General features: G+C 37.1%; 1 protein-coding gene across 1 annotated transcript in view; it reads right to left on the reverse strand.

Moving 5' to 3' along the window:
• The window catches only part of Slc6a15 (solute carrier family 6 member 15), a 48,285-nt gene that overhangs the window by 13,383 nt on the left and 16,352 nt on the right, over positions 1-18,550 (reverse strand). Inside the window, exons 2-8 of the mRNA XM_075954373.1 lie at positions 16,343-16,785; positions 13,541-13,698; positions 13,042-13,168; positions 12,016-12,197; positions 4,638-4,748; positions 641-882; positions 347-539 (exon numbers count right to left, since the gene is read on the reverse strand). Coding sequence (XP_075810488.1) covers positions 347-539; positions 641-882; positions 4,638-4,748; positions 12,016-12,197; positions 13,042-13,168; positions 13,541-13,698; positions 16,343-16,631 — 1,302 coding nt within the window. The 5' untranslated portion in view covers positions 16,632-16,785. The remainder of the gene's footprint in view (positions 1-346; positions 540-640; positions 883-4,637; positions 4,749-12,015; positions 12,198-13,041; positions 13,169-13,540; positions 13,699-16,342; positions 16,786-18,550) is intronic.

Genomic DNA, 18,550 nt, shown 5'->3' on the forward strand with positions numbered 1-18,550 from the left:
AGAATGTGTTGAACTCTACTGTCTAACAAAAATTATCATTCATTCATCCATTTATCAAAAACTCAGAAACCAAAATTCAAGTTCTGCATTAAATTTTGTACCAAAATGTGTATCGGATTAGTCTTCATTCTGGAAGAGCTATTGGTTTGAATACTGGTGAGACTTCTTTTTTAAAATAACCAAAATCTTTGTAAGTAAACATACTCTATGAGATGCAGAGTTATCTGAGAATTTTGAAACTGCATCGCTAGGCACTGTGCAACCCACTTCACTGAAGAACGCTTTGGGATGATGCATACTTGAATTGAATGATAATTGCTTGACTTCTCAGACATGGCTTACTAACTTTATTTAGCTCATCCTCGATTTGACAGGAGTTGAGATGAAGAACAGCAAACTCCTCTTCTTTTACTTTTTGAATGATGTCATAAACTAAATGATAATCTTCCGCAGTAACAGCTGAAAGGTTAATGTGATGGGGAATGACATCCCGACTAATGTTCCCCGTTTTCAAAAATTTCAAAATCATCTCAGAATTCCTAAAAAATAGAGCAGAAGGAGAATGAGCACCCTGTTTCTTTGATGCAGGTTTTATAGAGAATTGTACCATTAGAAGCAAATGGAAATGATTTGTCCATACTGTGAAATGCATTTTTCATTCACGATATTGGCTTTGAAGCCCAAGACTGCAAACACCACCAACGTCGCCAGGACAGAAGTGATAAAATTGATGAAGGACACAAGGACAGCGTCGAAGTGGCAGTTATTGTCTCTCTTGTTGTAGCTCGAAAAGGCGATGACGCCACCAAACCCCAGACCTAAGGCAAAGAAGACCTGAGTGGCAGCCTCTCGCCACACCTTGGGCTCCAGCATCATTTCGAGCTGTTTGAAAATAAGAGAGAATTAAAGAAGTCAGGAATAAATCCCAAGTTCTGAGCAATTCACTTATATGAGATTAGATCATTTTAATATGGATAAGTGATATCTGTAAACCCAAATGTAATTTAAAAGAGGAAAATAAATTATTACTTAGGAATATTTTTTTTCTAGAAAAGTAGCTAAGAATGCAACAGGGAATATTATCAAGCCCTTACATGGTGACTTTTCCACTTAAGAGAGAACTATTCAGTGTTTCCAGATAAATCATAACCGCAGATGGTGACAGAGAAATTACTACTCTTTGATAATTTCCTATTTTATATCTTTCCTTGTCTTTTCCATTGCATAATACATCAAGTACCAATACAAAGGGAAATAATCACTTCACATCCTAGCCTTCTCATGTTTCCCAAATTTTGCTGGAAGTCTAAGGATGGAGGTAACTGGTACACGATTGGAATTCCTGGGCTGCCAAGATACCTTTCCATTTCTTTAAGAACAGAAGGAGGTCTATTGTATTACGAGTGTTCTGAATGTGCAAACACATTCCACCTTGTGGGCTGTGTCTTACTTCTTTGAAAACTCATCAAATCTTTCAAGAACTTAATGAAATATCAATTCAATAAGCCCCTAATCTTATTTCCATTCATAAAAATGCTTAATTGGTATTTTTTTCTCTCTTACATTGAAGTCAAATTATCTTTATTGGGAGTAATGTCAAGGTAGGTGATAGCTAAGAATATGAATCGTACCAAATCAAACCGTGATGCTAAGGGATTTAATGAAAGTGCAAGATAATGGCTGAAGGAGTGGCTCAGACGTTAAAAGCATTGGTTGCTCTTCCAGAGTTTCTGAGTTCAATTCCCAGCAACTACATGGAGACTCATGGCAGTTTGTAATGAGGTATAGTGTCCTCTTCTGCCCTGCAACCATACATGCGAGCAGAATACTGTACACATAATAAATCAATAAGTATTTTAAAAGAGACAAAAGCCATTGCACTTTTTTTAAAGTGCAAGTCAAGGCAACTCACGATCCTCTTCATTCTGCTTTTTCAATAGAAAGAGTAGCAACAAAATTATTGCCACAGTATCAACCAAAGTCTAACTGTCCAATATTGATAGTGCATGAAGATTATAGTGACAAACACAGAGAAGTGCTGTGCATGTTTTTCTAATTTATATTCATGCAGCTGTTGAATATGCTATCTGAGCCTTTGAAAAGATGAGAAACCAGCCCATTGCCACATTGCATGTCAGGGGCGGAAATAAATAGTAATATTCAGAACCTCTAAAGCTACCACTCTTCCTCAAATAATGGATGTAGTGCTTCAGATTATTTAAATTATTTTAATACTTTATGAAGTCTTATTATTGAACATAATATTAGATCAATATTTTAGCAAGCAACTATTTTTAACAGCTGTTTAATATGTGGGGTATTTCTTCAAGTACACTCAGCTGTCTATGATGGCGTCACCACTAGATGGCAGGAGAGAGCCGTGTCTAAAGACTTCTTTTCACCTGCTTTCAAATACCAAGGTGAATTTTCTACTTGGTGTTTCAGGGTATTTTGTGTGCTTAGGTACATTCTTTTCTACATAAACAATGTAAACAATGTAAAGTAAAGTAGCATATAACATGCCATGTCTTATTGATGTTCACTGGAGACTTGCCCTTTCCTGAATGGAAACAACAAAAGAGGTGGGAATTGGGGGTAGGCCAGAGGTGGTGGAAGGCCTGGGAAGGGGGAATGGGAGGTGTGTGTGTGGGGGGGTGGCAGCGAGGCTGAGGCTCGGACGTAAAATAAATAGATGAAAAAGTAAATAAAATATTTTTTTTTGGTTAAAAAAAAGTAATTTATCCCAGCATCTTGTTGAAACAGCGTGATTGCCATATGGATGAGGCCAGTCCTGACTAAATTCCAGACCATAAGGGACTATAAAGTGATGCCCTGTCTCAAACGAACAAACAAAACGTATGCTATAATTATTTTAATTTTTTGTCAATACCCTAAATCAGTAATTCTTCAACTTCCTAATGCTGAAACCTTTTAATACTGTTTCTCATGTTGTCCCAACCATACAATTTATTTTTGATGCTAGTTCATAACTCTGATTTCGCTACTGTTATGAATCAATATACTAATAATTATACAGACAGAAGTTTGAAAAAGAAATTGGGACCCACAAGTTGAGAACTACTGCCCTAGAACAAACACCATTTATCTGTAGGGGTAGCCCCAGACAATCACCTTGCTTGTAGGGTGGGGTCGCCTGAGAAAATTTTTTAACCATTACTTTATCAATAGTAAATGGGAAGTTAGCTAACAAGAAAAGAGGAAAAAAAGAAAGAAAATGAACTAACATTTTAAAGGAGATCCCTATTACAAATCAAAATGTTACTATAAGCTAAAGTTTTAAATGCTAGATCCACATAAAAGTTCGTGTCAGTTCTAAACTATGTACTAAAATCAAACTCCAGAATTGTGTGACAGCTAGTTGTGAACTGGGAAAGCAGTTACAGTTCAGAAGTTAAGCCAGAAGAATTAGTTGCCTTGAACTCGAGAAACATTTTCTTCAGCGCTCTGAATATAAATCGCTTTGGTCATCAAGTATGTGAGGCTTGGAGCAGATTTTAATTCTAAGGTGGTTGAAGTGTATGAATCCAAAGCAGTGTTCCACCGAAAGTTCTCAATGGCACCAAATATTAAAGAGCACTTTTGGACTAAAGAAGAAAACCAGACGCCCACGTCAGCATTTTTGCTCCTACAGAATAAATACAAACTCAGATCCAGACATACAAAGAACACAGCTTCTTTTACCTCCTAACAAGGCAGCTGACAAAGAATTCCACAGAAGCTAATCCCTTCTGCCCCTGCTCAAAGATCCGTGCTTACAGGCTCGCCAGTGTACCACAATCGTCCTTCACATAACCTCCAGGGTAGGAACTATTTTAACTGCACACACTGACCTCCTCACCAGAGTCTGAACAAGCTAACGGTGAGCTGGAATTTTATGTTGCTGAACCACAAAAACACAGGCACTCCCAAAACCTATTTCTGTTTTGTTTTGAATTAAAAACAACAAGGCATGATTAAGTCTGCAAGTAAATTATGGGTAACCAGGAACAAGACAGACAGCAATAAACTTATCATTGCTTAGTAGATGGACTGCATGAATTTCAAACCCTCTTTGAAACTAACGGAAAATTTCCTGGTATGTGTACATGTTTATAAAAATTATCAAGTGTACCACTTTATTTATGACTCCAGAGAGAGCCAAACATTCCCAAGAAAACACTAATTCTATATAAGACAGTATTCTAGCAAACAGTGGGATTCTCCCCCAGAGATTTTAGATGGCGTGTAACCTGCGGATACTGGGGAAATTAATATTTTCACTAGTTCTTCTAGCAAAAAGATACTGTTGTTGACACATATTAGATATAAACCACTCAACTAGAGGACGATGAGAAAATGCAGATCAAAATTTCCCAGATTTATTACTGTAAACCATAAGCTATTTCATAGGTAGAGACTTTTCTAATTTAAATACTGACAATTTCACTCAAGAACCTGAATGGTATGTTTTAAAAATTGGAGGTGAATCGAATTGGAAATACAGAAAAACCACTTCTCTCTAATGGTCTACATACTATAATTTAGAAGTCTAATATATTTATGTTAAAAGAATTAACCCTTAAACATAGCTAAGGAGATATATTTACAATAAACGTAGTGGAAAATAAGGCACATACCTTAGGGGTAAACATGTGTCGGATGCCATCAATTGAGCCATTTAAGAGGAGAGATCTGATTAAGAAGCATACAAGTACCACGTAAGGGAACAGAGAACTAAAATACATGATCTGCAAGCAAAAAAGAAAAAAATGACAGTCGGTGAGATAGAAAAATGACAATTCTTACGGTTATAACTACACTTTGCTGGCTACTATTATTTTTTGTAGTGTGAGGAACAATACGGTTAACAATTTCTAAAGTCATTTTTAAAGGGAATTGTTCAGATTCTTTAGGATCTTATTTGAGACATAAATAAAACTCCATTTAAACTGATTCATACTGTACATATTTATGGGGTAAAGTACAATTCAATACTTGTATAAAATGCTTAATAACAATTTAGAGGTAATTAAGATTTTGTGTTATAAGCTTTTAAGCTTACAATTATCTTAAAAGTCCCAGTAAGTTATGGTGAACTATAGTCACCCCAGTGTGGTACCCAATTCTGAATTGTGATCTTCCTTTTGTCTTTTGGGTGTCATTGTCCAATAGTTCTTTATCCATCTCTTTCCTTCCCAGTCTCTAGAATGACCACTCTGCTGCCCTCTCTTCTTATGTGATAGGCTCTTTTAGTTAGCCAGACAGGAAAACACATAGAATTTGTCTTTCTCTTACTACATTATTACACTTATGTTCTATCTGAGTTATTGTAAATGATAGAATGCCATCTCATTTAGTAGATGGATAATATGCGAAGAGCACATTTGCATGTTTGTGTGTATGCAGAATTAAAAAATCCAAAATGTTTACCATCTATGTTGCTTTTAGTAGCAGGATTTAATTCTGCTCAATGACTCTAGATATCATTGTGTGCCTACATGCAAAAAAAGCTAACTTAATTTTCCTTGAATGAGGGTACAACTACAGTGTACGATTAATTAATGGTGTTGATAGTTTTTAATGCCTATTTAAAAGCAATATTTAGGAAAGAAAGGATCAAACATAATCTGCCTAACAAATCCTGGTTCATGTTTTACACATATTTTATGGAATTTTTTATGATGAAGCTATAAAACTCCCAAAGTATTGTGTAATCTTTAGGTACTGCATTCAGTATAAAACCTTTAACAATTTATTTCTGCTATGTTTGCTTGTAAGGTACTCAGGAAATTGCTTATCACCCAAAGGAGTCATTTGAACCAGGCATTAACTATCTTCTTGACATCTTCAGGTGGAGGTCTAACAATTATAATACTTCTACATTGTAGAAACAAACTTGTGAATTTCTCTCTAACTTGTGCCCTCTCCTTTTCAGAAAATGGTCCCGGTGATCCTGTTGCTGAAATCATACATGCAGAATTGTCCAAGACAATCTGCAATATGCCCTCAGGTTCCACATCAGCATTCCAGCTGTGTCATTTTCTGCTAACTGCATCCTAAGTGTTCCTAATAGCATTGAACCGATTGCTAATTGCTCCCTCAGTCCTGCAAACCTTTAAGCTAATAATGTTCTTCTGTGGAGCTCAGGCCCTCATGCCCTTACCACCTGGTAGGTGCAGCAAGCTCAGCCTCTCCCTGTAAGCACACCACCTTCTTGCTCCTCTTCTCTACTCACAGAAACATCTTGCAGAAATCTTCCTGAGCAGCCCAAATAAGACTGCCCTTTTGATTTCCACGCTGAATCCACCATCTGGTATGACTCCTGCTACAGTAGAGACAGTGACATCCCCTTGGAGACATTACCATTAGGTTTGTTTTTGTCTGGGACAGCAGATAGCCTTGCTGATGTTACCTTACTTGAGTTCTCTTGTGGGCTGTCCGCTCTGCTGTTATAGAAGCTCTGTGGAGGTAGAGGCCTTGTCTTTCCTGTTCATTAATAGATCTTAAACTCCTAATACATTTGTAGAAACAGAATAGCTATAAGATAAGCATGTGCGTAAAGAAGAAATGAAGGGAGCCTGGGAGAATAAGGGGGAGACTATCAAAGCAGAGGAGGCCTCTGGGAAGGGAGCATGCAACTCGATAACTCGAAAGAACTTGTAATAGAAAGACAATGCCTGTGTTTGCTTCCTTTGTGGTTTATCCTCTGAAAGTCATACTTAAATATTCTGAAGCTATCAGGGACAGGTTAGTTCTACGTGTAGGATGTCAGTATATTAAAATCTATGTTTTGAAAAAGTAATTCTGTTTTCATTAGTGAAAACAAACATTTTCAATAATCTTAGATTGGCTTCTGCCTTGATGATACGCTTTCACGTTCATTTTCTAATTTTTTTTCTTATTAGGGTTATTTTGGAAGTGGGGGTTACTTTTCTGGTTATCTCTGATGACTTCAACCTTCTTTAAATCTTCCAGTCCCCTAGGTCTTATTTGATTGTAGCTCTCCACAATTACGAGGCTACCAAAAGCACGAGTCCTTTCTGCATATTTCTCAAATCAAATTCAATTTGCTGCTTCATAAGTGGCATGAGGACTTTGTTCATTCTCAGTTTATTTCCTGCTGATCTTTCCTCCAGCATCTCCCTATCAGTTCGCCTCTGTATGGCAGAGGATCACCATCCATTGCTCTTCTGTATGGAGCTTTCTAGAAATCTGATGGTATTGTTTGCTGAACAGTTAAAAATCTTCAAATCTTTACAGAGTTTACTATATAACCGCCACCGTTTTACCAGTTTCTGCAGACACTTCCAAGTCCATCAGCAACCAGCTCACATTGTTGCTTTATCTCTTGTTGCCCAAACTGGATGTCAGAGTCACACAGGAACATTTAGCTTCCTCTGGGCTTCATTATCCCTGATTCTGCGCCTGAAATGACCTCTTTCTCATCCTTCTCATGAGGTTTCGTTCAACCATCTTAGCATGATCCCAAATTGCCCACTATGTGAAGTTTCCTAAAATCCAGACTAATTGTAATGACTTTCTCATGCATGTTCTCTTTGCCTCCACCACCATATGTAATACAGCAATTATCTGCCTGGATCTTTATACTATGGGCTTTATGAGGACAGAAATTACTGTACTAATATCTATCTATTAGATCACAGCATTCAGTAAGTCATCAAATATACTGTACATTAGAAGAGAACTCCTAGAAAGTTAAGGTTTCTTCTGTGTACACACTACAGTGTATTTATTATATAGAATTTTCAATTATTTTCTAATTATGTGGTCCCAGTTATTCCCACTTTATTTTATTAGTTCAACAGACATTTGTGTTCTTAAATAAACTAATCTGGATTTGGTAATAAGATTTTAACATACATTCTTAAGGAAGAAAAATAGAAATATTCCAGTTTATATTGTGAAAACAAAGTCAATATATCAAACAGGTAAAAAGTATAAGTATGCCAATCCCATGACTGCATTCTTCTCTAAGAAAAGAAAGGTCTGTATATTTATTTATAAAATTCTTAGAATTACATGAATGTATCTTAAGCCATACTGTATAAAGCATCTACCTTGTTCTTAAGTACAAATTCTTTACATTTACACAAATGGCTATATTTTTATAGCAAAATCTTGTATGAAACTGAAAAAATTCAATTAAATTTACCTTATATACCACAGATGCATATACATTGTTACCTGAAATCACTTTATTGTATATAGCTACCTAAACCTCATGCATTGCATATATTGGTTTTGTACTCATGTACCTAGAATGATTTTATAAATTTGTGGTTTGCCTCTGTCACTAGAATGGAAAGATCTTAAATCCAGACTTTGCCCCTTGCTAAACTAAATCAAATTCTAGTAAAGACCAAATATTTAATACCTTTGTAAAATAAATCGATGAATGGAAGAGTCGATGAGCCTGATATAGTTTAAAAAGTACATGTGATTAGAAAAGAGAATAAGATGCATTCCTCTGTTTAATTTAGAGCCTCCTTAGAATTGCCAACCAAAATACTTTTCACAGCAGTTATATTAAGTAAAAGATGACTTTGTCAACCAAAATATTATGTAGACTATTTTCATATTGTTTCACTACTAGAATTGGGAAACTTAAAATAATTCTCAATTGTTTTTCTCTTAATATTAAAATGTTAGTTATAGACACGCATTCAGAAGAAATCTTACTGTTGACTTCAATGCCTGATTTTAGTTAAATAATTTAGTTACTTACTTCAGGATAGTAAACTGGATCCTGAACTATTTACTTTGTTGTGGATTAGAGATAAAACTTACAACTCATTTGGCTGTCAGAATGAAGAAACCAATGTTTGCACAATATTTAACAGAGTAATACACTGATAGTGAAGAAATGCTAAGAAAAAATGTCACCCTGGAGCTGGAAGCACGTCAATAACATATCATTTCAATCTCCTATTTTGGGGTCACAAATGTCATAAGATGTTGAAACCAGGTCTCATATAGCCTGGGAACATAACCAGAGAGACTGGACTGTCTATTACAGAGGCAATTAATTTCACTATCACCAAGCATTGTCCCAGAAGGGTTTTTTTTTTTATACGAGGATTTATTATCTCTCTTATTCCCTCTATTCTCTTATACTGGGGAATAGTCCTGTTCTTTGTGGTTTTGCTGTCTTCTTTTTATTTAACTCGTTGTTGAGTGTGCTCACAGACCAACAACTTCTCTTCCCCAAAGGGAGGCAGAAAAATAAAAGATATCAGAATCCAGCGCTGCAGTTGCATTTTGAGGTGTGTTTAGGCAGCCTGAGTGATTACCAGCATCCTTCTCTTGTCACTCATACAGGTTCCAGGCAGCATCTCCCACTCTCTACCCTGTGTGTGTTTGCATGTTTAAAAAACTATATAAGGAGCCAGGTGGTGGTGGCGCACGCCTTTAATCCCAGCACTCGGGAGGCAGAGGCAGGCGGATCTCTGTGAGTTCGAGGCCAGCCTGGTCTACAAGAGCTAGTTCCAGGACAGGAACCAAAAAGCTACGGAGAAACCCTGTCTCGAAAATCAAAAAAAAAAAAAAAAACTATATAAGGCGGTCTCATCTTCCAACTGGGACTTCCCAATGACAATGTGTGTACTTGCTAGCCTTCCATCACTCTTTTCTGCCTAGTGCTTGCATAACACTTTATTTGGAGGCTTTTTGTTTGATTGTTTAATACACACACATTCACCCTTACAACCAATTCTCCTCTCACCGTCTTCACCTCTCTATTCAATTCTAAAGAACGGCGTCAATTTAAACATTCCTATCTTTTCGCGTGCTGCTTACAGCTAGTTTTTGCCCCATCTGGACTGTTAAGATCACTTTTGGAAGAGGATGATGACTCGGGAGAAGAGACCCTCAATTGTATTAAAGCATCCAATACAACACAGCCCAAGTCTTGCTTCAAATTCCGCCTCAATGTCACTCTCTCCCTAAGGTTCTCTTGCTTAGTAAATCACATGGTCTGCATAACTTGTACTCCATTCTACTCGAACATTTTTATTGCATGATGTTAAAGACAAAACAGGAAAGTATCTGATATCAGGAGAGTAAATTTCAAGTAGTCTCATCAGAAAAGTTGATAAATATGTGATGTGATAGATATGCTCATTTACTCGTGTTGATTATTATACAATTTTTTCCAGAAAAAATTGTAACATTAACTTTGGGTTCCACACATGTGTACAATTGCAATTTGTAAAAATAGCATAATAGAAACTAGTATAGTTTTTAAAAAGAAGAAATTATTTTCTAAGTGACAATAGCACACACACTCAGAAAGTCTTAGCAAACTAAATCACAACAGCTTTCAAATCTCTATAGTCAACCAGAGACGGCTCTTCCTCCCACATAACACTAACTTAACAATTATGTTCATGTCATGAAACCTGGCTTAAGAACTTATTCCTTTATTAATAATCTAATTCAGTGACCCCTAGGTCAAGGTACACTCAATCTAAGCAGTGTCTAAAGTTGGGAAGTTAGTATTAAACATAATAACATTTACAAAAGATTGCAAGACATTTAGTTGCGCAGCTATTATGTTCACTTTGTCACATGCAAAATAATGTAGCAGCCACAAGAAGAACATGAAGGGTCAGATAAACGGATTTACAGGATACAATGCCATCCTTATTGTTACTAAAACGGAATCAACAGGAAACAAAGATGAGTCAGACCAACTTCCGCCCACTCTCATCCCCATTCTCAAGTCGTCATTTGATAGGCACAAATGTATATACTCAGAGGCAGCATAGCGTGGACCATACCACAGCCTCTTCCATGAAAGACACAGACATCAAGGCATGGTGACACATATTTGTGTGACTGTGACTACCACACGGGAGGCAGGAAAACTCCAGTTCAAAAAAAGTTGGGCTACACAGGATAACCTGCCTCAGCCATTTTTATTAATCAGTAAAGTGGATCGGAAAGTTGTAACTACACTTTAGGGCTTTGAGGAGTAAGTAAGATAAAGTAGTACAGGTCCCAGAACAAAGAGATGTCTACTAGGTATAATTACTTATTACCGTCTTTGTTCAAATCATCTGTGCCAATGTCACATTATTATTATTATTATTACATGATTAATTGTTATTAATTATTCTTATAATAATAGTAGAGTAGTCCAACTTCCACTCTCCCCAGTGTTCCTAACTATGATGCCCAATTAGACTGAAAAGACACATGATTACAGCTACACTTTGCAAAGAGAAATTAATATAATTATACCATCAGGGGACAGTAAGAAGAGCCAACACTGAATTCTTCCTATGGCTGAAGGATGGGAAGGGCAGTGATAAGTGTTGGATTCTTATGCTTTCGAAAGCAAAAGAATTAATAAAAATTATGTGACCAATGCATCATTTTAAAAAAAGAAAACAGCAAACTATTTAGACTTCATAGTGCACCTAATGTCCTTTCCAAGCCCAGTATATTTAAATTTTTATTTGTCCTGGAAGGTGTGCTCTTGTCATTTTTTAGGTATTCTGTGTTGCTTGTTGGCATCATTCTAACTACCTAAGGACAAGAACTTTAAGAAACACTCAAAAGTACACGATTTGAATATTCTTTATAATCATTTCTTAGAAAAAGACCCCAAAGAAGGCTATGATACAAAGCAAACAAACAAAAAATTTAATTCATCATTCCATCACTTTTCATGACTGGAGATGACGTAGTCAGAGAACTAACAGATGCTGAACAAATGGCAAAATGAACAGACTTAAATATTGAAGGTTTTTAAAAAAGATTTTGCTAGAAAAAAACGATACTATAAATGATACTAAATGTCACTACAAAACACTTTGCTTATTACTTATCTACTTTTTAAAGGCACGTTTTTAAAAATATCACTTTTCATAAAATACTTAGAATGAAGTTTTACAAGCAATTTGTCATCTGAATTTTGGGGATAGCTACAAGGGATTGGCAATACCCACGGAGGGTACTTAGCCGAATCAGGAGGGATTCTAGCATACTAACTTTTCCAGAAGACTGAATGCCTTTGATCATGGCCAGACAAACCATGACCCAGGCAGCCAGCAGGCAGACAGTCATCTTCCAGTTTAAGCCTCCACTTTCAGAGATGGAACTGGTGATATCCAACGCTTCCCTGTACCAGTAATAGGTGGTGGCGGAACTTTTTTCACATTCTGGCTCGATATCTGTGTGGAAAAAAAAAAAAGAGATAAGATGCAATAATTCTGACTATATATGAGGAGCAATGAGTAATATTGGATTTTGCTGAACAAGTCCATTAGCCAATTCTTATCCATTTCCTAGAAAATATTTAACCTAAAAACAGCTGTCAAGCTCACAATGAAATACAAAAATTTGCAGACTCTGAAAAATCCGGGAACAGGTATTCTTCTTGATAGTTATTAAGAATTCCAAAGGAATACATGAACTTCTTAAGGAAATAATTGAAACAAGTAATTAACATTCCCCTTCCCAGACCCATAATTATATGGTACAGGAGCACAGCACCGTCAGATGTGATAGCTGCTAGCCAGAGATTTTGCTGAAAAGCAGAATGAGGAGATATGTATGTGCTGTTAAAGTAAAATTCAGGCAGGATTTTTGGAATTTTTGCCTGAAAACTAAGGTTAACTATAATGCCAACAAAATAATATTTGCATACATTGCAAGTCCAAATGGTAACATTTGTATATACTGGATCAAATAAAAAATATTTCACGTGTTTTATTTTACTTTCTTAAATGGGACTAGGAGAACATTTTTAACTTCATGAATGAGTTGCCTTCTATAGAAAATGGTTCTTTATATTCTAAGATTTAAAAAAATAATAATGATTACGACAAGTGGCCATTCCAAAAGCCGAAGGGAGTCTATTATGATGCTCACTCCAGACGTTTTGTTTGCTTGTTTTGGTTTTGGATTTTTATTGTTGCCACCCACAGTAGTTTCTACAAAGCAGAAAAGAAAGTCTGTGCCTTTGCTAATTTTGAAACGGTTCAAGAGGAGAAGACAACAAAACCTGCGTCTTACAAGTATGAGATGCATTTTTCACCAGGGGGCACTGGTCCCAAGGAAGAGGTTGTTGAAAAGACTGAGAAAAGTAAAACAAGGTCCAGCCAATGATGACGTTGTAGTAAAGAGCCACAAAGTAGCACACCTGCAAAAAAGTAAAAGAATGTCCTTTTATCGCTCATCCTCTGACACTCTCTTTAAAACAGCAGGGTGGAATTCATAATATCTAATATTTTTTTAAGTTGTAATAATATTTAGGTCTTGATCTCATAATATTTTTATCTGAAAGCATTATCTTTACTTTAAAATAGTTTCTGAGTTGAACATTTACAATCCATTTCGAGATTGAGGTACTATCAGTTATCATAGATGATTTTGTATAGTGCACTCTGTACCAGTAGTTTATAACATGTGAATAAAGAACTATACAGAGACAAAGACTTGCAGTTTACAGAGAAGAGGATTGCATGATTCTAAACCAGCACAGGTAAGAACAATGTCAGAGGAAGAGACTTACTACACAGCTCGCGAATCCAATCCCGCCCAGTTTAGGGCTTATGTAATTCCAAACCCCGATGCTGCCCCTCCGAATTCTTTGACCCACAGAAAGTTCCAGGAAAAAGAGGGGAATTCCTATTACCAGAAGTAGTATTAAATATGGCAGAAGATATGCACCTAGAGGAACAAAAACAAACAGAACGTGCCGTATTTTCAAGTTATAGTAGAGTATACATTGACTCTAAACTTTTTATGAAAGACGATTTTATGAAAAGAGTTTTTTCTATAATACAAATAGAGGTCTTTGAGAAAATATAACTGATTTTCTTTGAACATCCAAAAGGTTGAATCTTGTATTTAATTCCTCTAAGAAGTCTCGCAGGCCAGCTAGACAGTACCTTTCTGCACAAGTCTGATGACGTGAATTTGATTTCCTGAACCATAGTGGAAGGAGAAAACTATCCTGAAACCTCCTCTGACCTCTGCATGCATGTTCCTCTGAACACACATATGCAACACACTCTCCAGTTCAGCCAATTTTTCTTACAAGATATGCAATGTTGTTCTCTATTTACATTGGTAGGCAAGAAATCAATAGTAGGGAAATTAACCTGAATATTACTAAGAAAGAGGTAGAGAGGTAGGTCTTGTTAATAACTAATAGTCAAACTTTTAATAGCTGTCCATCAAGGCTGAAGTAATACTGAAAGGAATAATACCAAACTTTAATCTGAGTCTGTCTTTATCCTTAGCAGGATGTCCAGGAAGTTATAGAAAGTGAAATGTCTCCAAGTAAGTATTTCCGCCAATCTTAGAAAATGAAACGAATAGTGAGAAACTAACAAAAAAGCAAGCAGCAAAAAATAAAAAAAAAAACCAAACAATTTTTATTTAAAAAAAGTACACCTACAGGTGCTAATCTTTGATACCATAAATAATTCCCATGGGATATTATCAACTTGCTAGAGAATTATTGTTTGATGAGCAGTATGGAGTGGGTGGCTCACTTGATGTGAAACTGAATTCTTAGTTCTTAGTCAGGTTCGTTCAAAAGTTTGCTTTCCAAACCTCTTACTATGCTCCTGGTGGAATTCTCTAACCACCTAAAATATACTTTAATCACCATAATGCCTTGGCATTTTATCTTAGTAACTGAGGAAAAATTGCAAATGACTAGTTCCATTCATTTGACATGGTTTGTGTGTGTGTGTATTATAATTACTGCAAAATAAAACCATAATTGTTTTCAGCCAAACAAACTATCACAGACCAGAAATAATATCAAAGCACCCCTTGTAATAGTTGGAGATAAAAATGTGTACCTTTCAGAATATGTAGGTTTGGGTTTGTGTATGTGTCGGGACATAAGCATGTAGAAACCAGAGGTCAATTTCAGGCACTTTGTCTATCAAAATAAACTTTGTCTTTTAAGACAGCGTCTCTCATTGAGACTGCACTCACTGATTTGGTTTAACTGGTTGACTAGCAAGCCCCATAAATTTGCATGACTTCCTGCCATGAGCATTCGGGGTTTAGATACGTGCTACCATGCTTGGTCTTCCAAACTCAGGGACTCAGGCTTGCAAAACATGTAATGTTCCTACTGAGTCATCTCAGTCCAGAGTATGTACTTTTATCCATATTTGCTTTATCATGCTTTATATGCATATATTATACAATTACAAAAATATTGGTGATATACATATCAATACATAAATATTCCCCTCATATATGTGTGTATGTATGTATGTAGACATGAATATGTTTGCTTGTTTGTTTGGTTTTTCGAAACAGGGTTCCTCTATAGCTTTGAAGCCTTTCGTGGACCTCGCTCTGCAGGCCAGTCTGGACACGAACTCACAGAGATCTGCCTCTCTTTGCCTTCCAAGAACTGGAATTAAAGGCATGCACCACCACCGCCCGGCTGCTGTTGTGTTTGCTTTTGATGCAGTACTTCTGTGTGTAACAGTTCTGGCTATCCAGGAAGGCACCTTGTCAACCAGAATAGCCTCAGACTCACAGAGATTCTCCTGAGTGCTGGGATTGAAGGCATGTACCATCATCCCCAGCTTTTTCACAAGAGTTTTATGACAGTTTTATTCTTTTTAAACTGTTGAAAATTATGTGTCCACTATACATAGTAAAAGTGCTAATAATGGTGAAACTATTTTTGTTTGAAATGAAATAAGAGTATTCTCTTTTCCAAAGAACATGTTGAAGCCGGACAGCATTCCTTAGTATTATATTACAGACCTGTATTAGATGGTGTAAAACCTCCAAGGACAAAGAATGAATGGTATTATGGTAATTATCTGGTTCAACTCCTTCGTGAGTCCTAAAAGTGCTAGTCCACATTAAAGACCATAATCATTCTAAATTACATGTTAGTTCTTCTTTTGTTAAAGAACGAAACAATTTGGAATTCAGAGGTAGTAAGTCACCGAGAGAACATCCACGTTCAGTCAGTGCTGTCGGCTTTAGATTCTCATTGAAAGCAAAAGTCCGGCATGCAGAGAACAAAACCCATGTTAGAAACGTTCCCCTCAGTACTTCAGCAATGTTTACAGTATTCAGGGAAGACGTTCGAGAATGCATTTCCTTGAGCAATCCCTGAGTATTTGTAGGACACAGTTGTGTTTCTCTGGAAACTTAATAACACAGTGCTGGGCTTGCTTCCCATAAAGGAGTCTCCCTAGCTTTGTAACGGAACTCACAATTTCTGAAAATATGATACTGTATCAGTAGTAGGGGCTATTCGAAATAATGAACAGTAATTTACCAGTGTAGCAATTCATCATTAAAGCAAGCAAGCGTGACTTACCACCACCGTTCTTCTGACAGAGGTATGGGAATCGCCACACATTCCCCAGACCTACAGAAAATCCAACTTGAGCCAGAATGTATTGCAGCTTACTGTTCCAAGCGGGCCTTTCATCATCTGCTTCAGATCCATCTTCGACATCGGTGTCTTTCTCTTCTTGAACATCAACGATTAGTTCACTCTTCTTAAAAGCCTCTTCGGGTGAGTCTTCGTTGGACAGAAGGTCCTTGACAGACTCAATGACTTCATCATCTAAATCTCTCTTAACCACTTTGCTATTCTTAGGCATTGGAAAGTATTCTTTTAAAAGACACCTTTGAGGCAAATGTCTTTTTCCCAATGTTATTCAAAATGAAGTAAATCGAAGAATATCATATAGAGCCTTGATTCAAGGTGAGGAATTTTTAGGGATCCTGGAACTGATCCCGATACTCTGTAGATAGCTGTGAAATGAAAAGTTGAAATGTCATATTTAATAGTGAAAAATATCAACAGTGTTTCAACATCCTTTCTTGCTCCTCTTTTTGGTAGAGTCCCTAGCCAATACTACAAAGCATGATTGATCTTGGTCAACCAGGGCTCAACAATTTCATATATGATTTAGAATGTAGCCAATACTACAAAGCATGATTGATCTTGGTCAACCAGGGCTCAACAATTTCATATATGATTTAGAATGTGTATAAGTTTTATACCTACTTCTTTTAGTTTAATTCTTCCTTGGAAAAATACACTTTTTTTAAGTTGAATTTTTTTTTTGAAAAAAAAATTCTGCCTCCTCCCAGCCTCCCATTTCCCTCTCCCTCCTCCCACTCCTCTCCCCCTCCCTCTCCAGTCTGAAGAGCAGTCAGGGTTCCCTGCCCTGTGAAAAATCCAAAGTTCTCCCCCCTCCATCCTGGTCTAGGAAAGTGAACATCCAAACTGGCTAGGCTCCCACAAAGCCAGAACATGAAGTAAGATCAAAACCCAGTGCCATTGTCCTTGGTTTCTCAGCAGCCCTCATTGTCCGCCATATTCAGAGAGTCCGGTTTTATCCCATGCTTTTTCAGTCACAGTCCAGCTGGCCTTGGTGAGCTCCCAATAGATCAGCCCCACTGTCTCCATGGGTGGGTGCACCCCTTTTGGTCCTGACTTCCTTGCTCATGTTCTCCCTCCTTCTGCTCCTCATTGGGACATTGGGAGCTCAGTCCGGTGCTCCAGTGTGGGTCTCTGTCTCTATCTTCACCCATCGCCAGATGCAGGTTCTATGGTGATATGCAAGATCTAGACTTTAATGTACAGTATATAGACCTTCATTATTTGCTATGTTTTTTTAGCAATTGTAGAAAGTTGGTTGAGAGAAAGATGTAGATTGAAATTTAAAATAATGTATCAAAATTGGGAAATAAAATAAAAGGAATAGGTATAAATACAAGCATTAAAATGCCATTGTTACTTCATGAAAGATGTTAGACACTAATGTGAGCTTTTTTCATAATCAAAAAGATACTGTCCTCTTCGTCTCTGTATGTTCTCATATAAGCTTTCTTCTTTTATGATAGTGGAATCGTATAAGAACTAACATTGGAGCACCAGAATGAGCTCCCAAGGTCCAAATGAGGAGCAGAAGGAGGGAGAACATGAGCAAGGAAATCAGGACCGCGAGGGGTGCACGCACCCACTGAGACAGTGGGGCTGATCTATTGGGAGCTCACCAAGGCCAGCTGGACTGGGACTGAAAAAGCATGGGATAAAACTAGAATGAGGGCTGATGAGAAGCCAAGGACAATGGCACTGGGTTTTGATCCTACTTCATGTTCTTGCTTTGTGGGAGCCTAGCCAGTTTGATGCTCACCTTCCTAGACCTGGATGGAGGGGGAAGGACCTTGGACATTCTACAGGGCAGGGAACTCTGACTGCTCTTTGGACTGGAGAGGGAGGGGGAGAGGAGTGGGGGGAGGGAGAGAGGAGTGGAAATTAGATGTAATTATGAAAATAAAAAAAAAAGAACTAATATGTCCATGTGAAAAGATATATCACTGCCAAATATTTAAATCTAGTTTACAAAGACGGGCCTCCTGAGCTTGAATCCCCTCTCTAAATCTTAGGGATGTTACTATCCTGGCCAAGTTATTCAACTCATTTGTAAACTGAAAATGATAGTAAGCTTGCCCAATAAAAGTTCTTGCAGAAGTACCACCACAATGAGAAGGTGCAGCAAGTGTCCAC

The sequence above is a fragment of the Microtus pennsylvanicus genome, chromosome 20 (genome assembly GCF_037038515.1).
Source record: "Microtus pennsylvanicus isolate mMicPen1 chromosome 20, mMicPen1.hap1, whole genome shotgun sequence".
NCBI lineage: Eukaryota > Metazoa > Chordata > Mammalia > Rodentia > Cricetidae > Microtus > Microtus pennsylvanicus.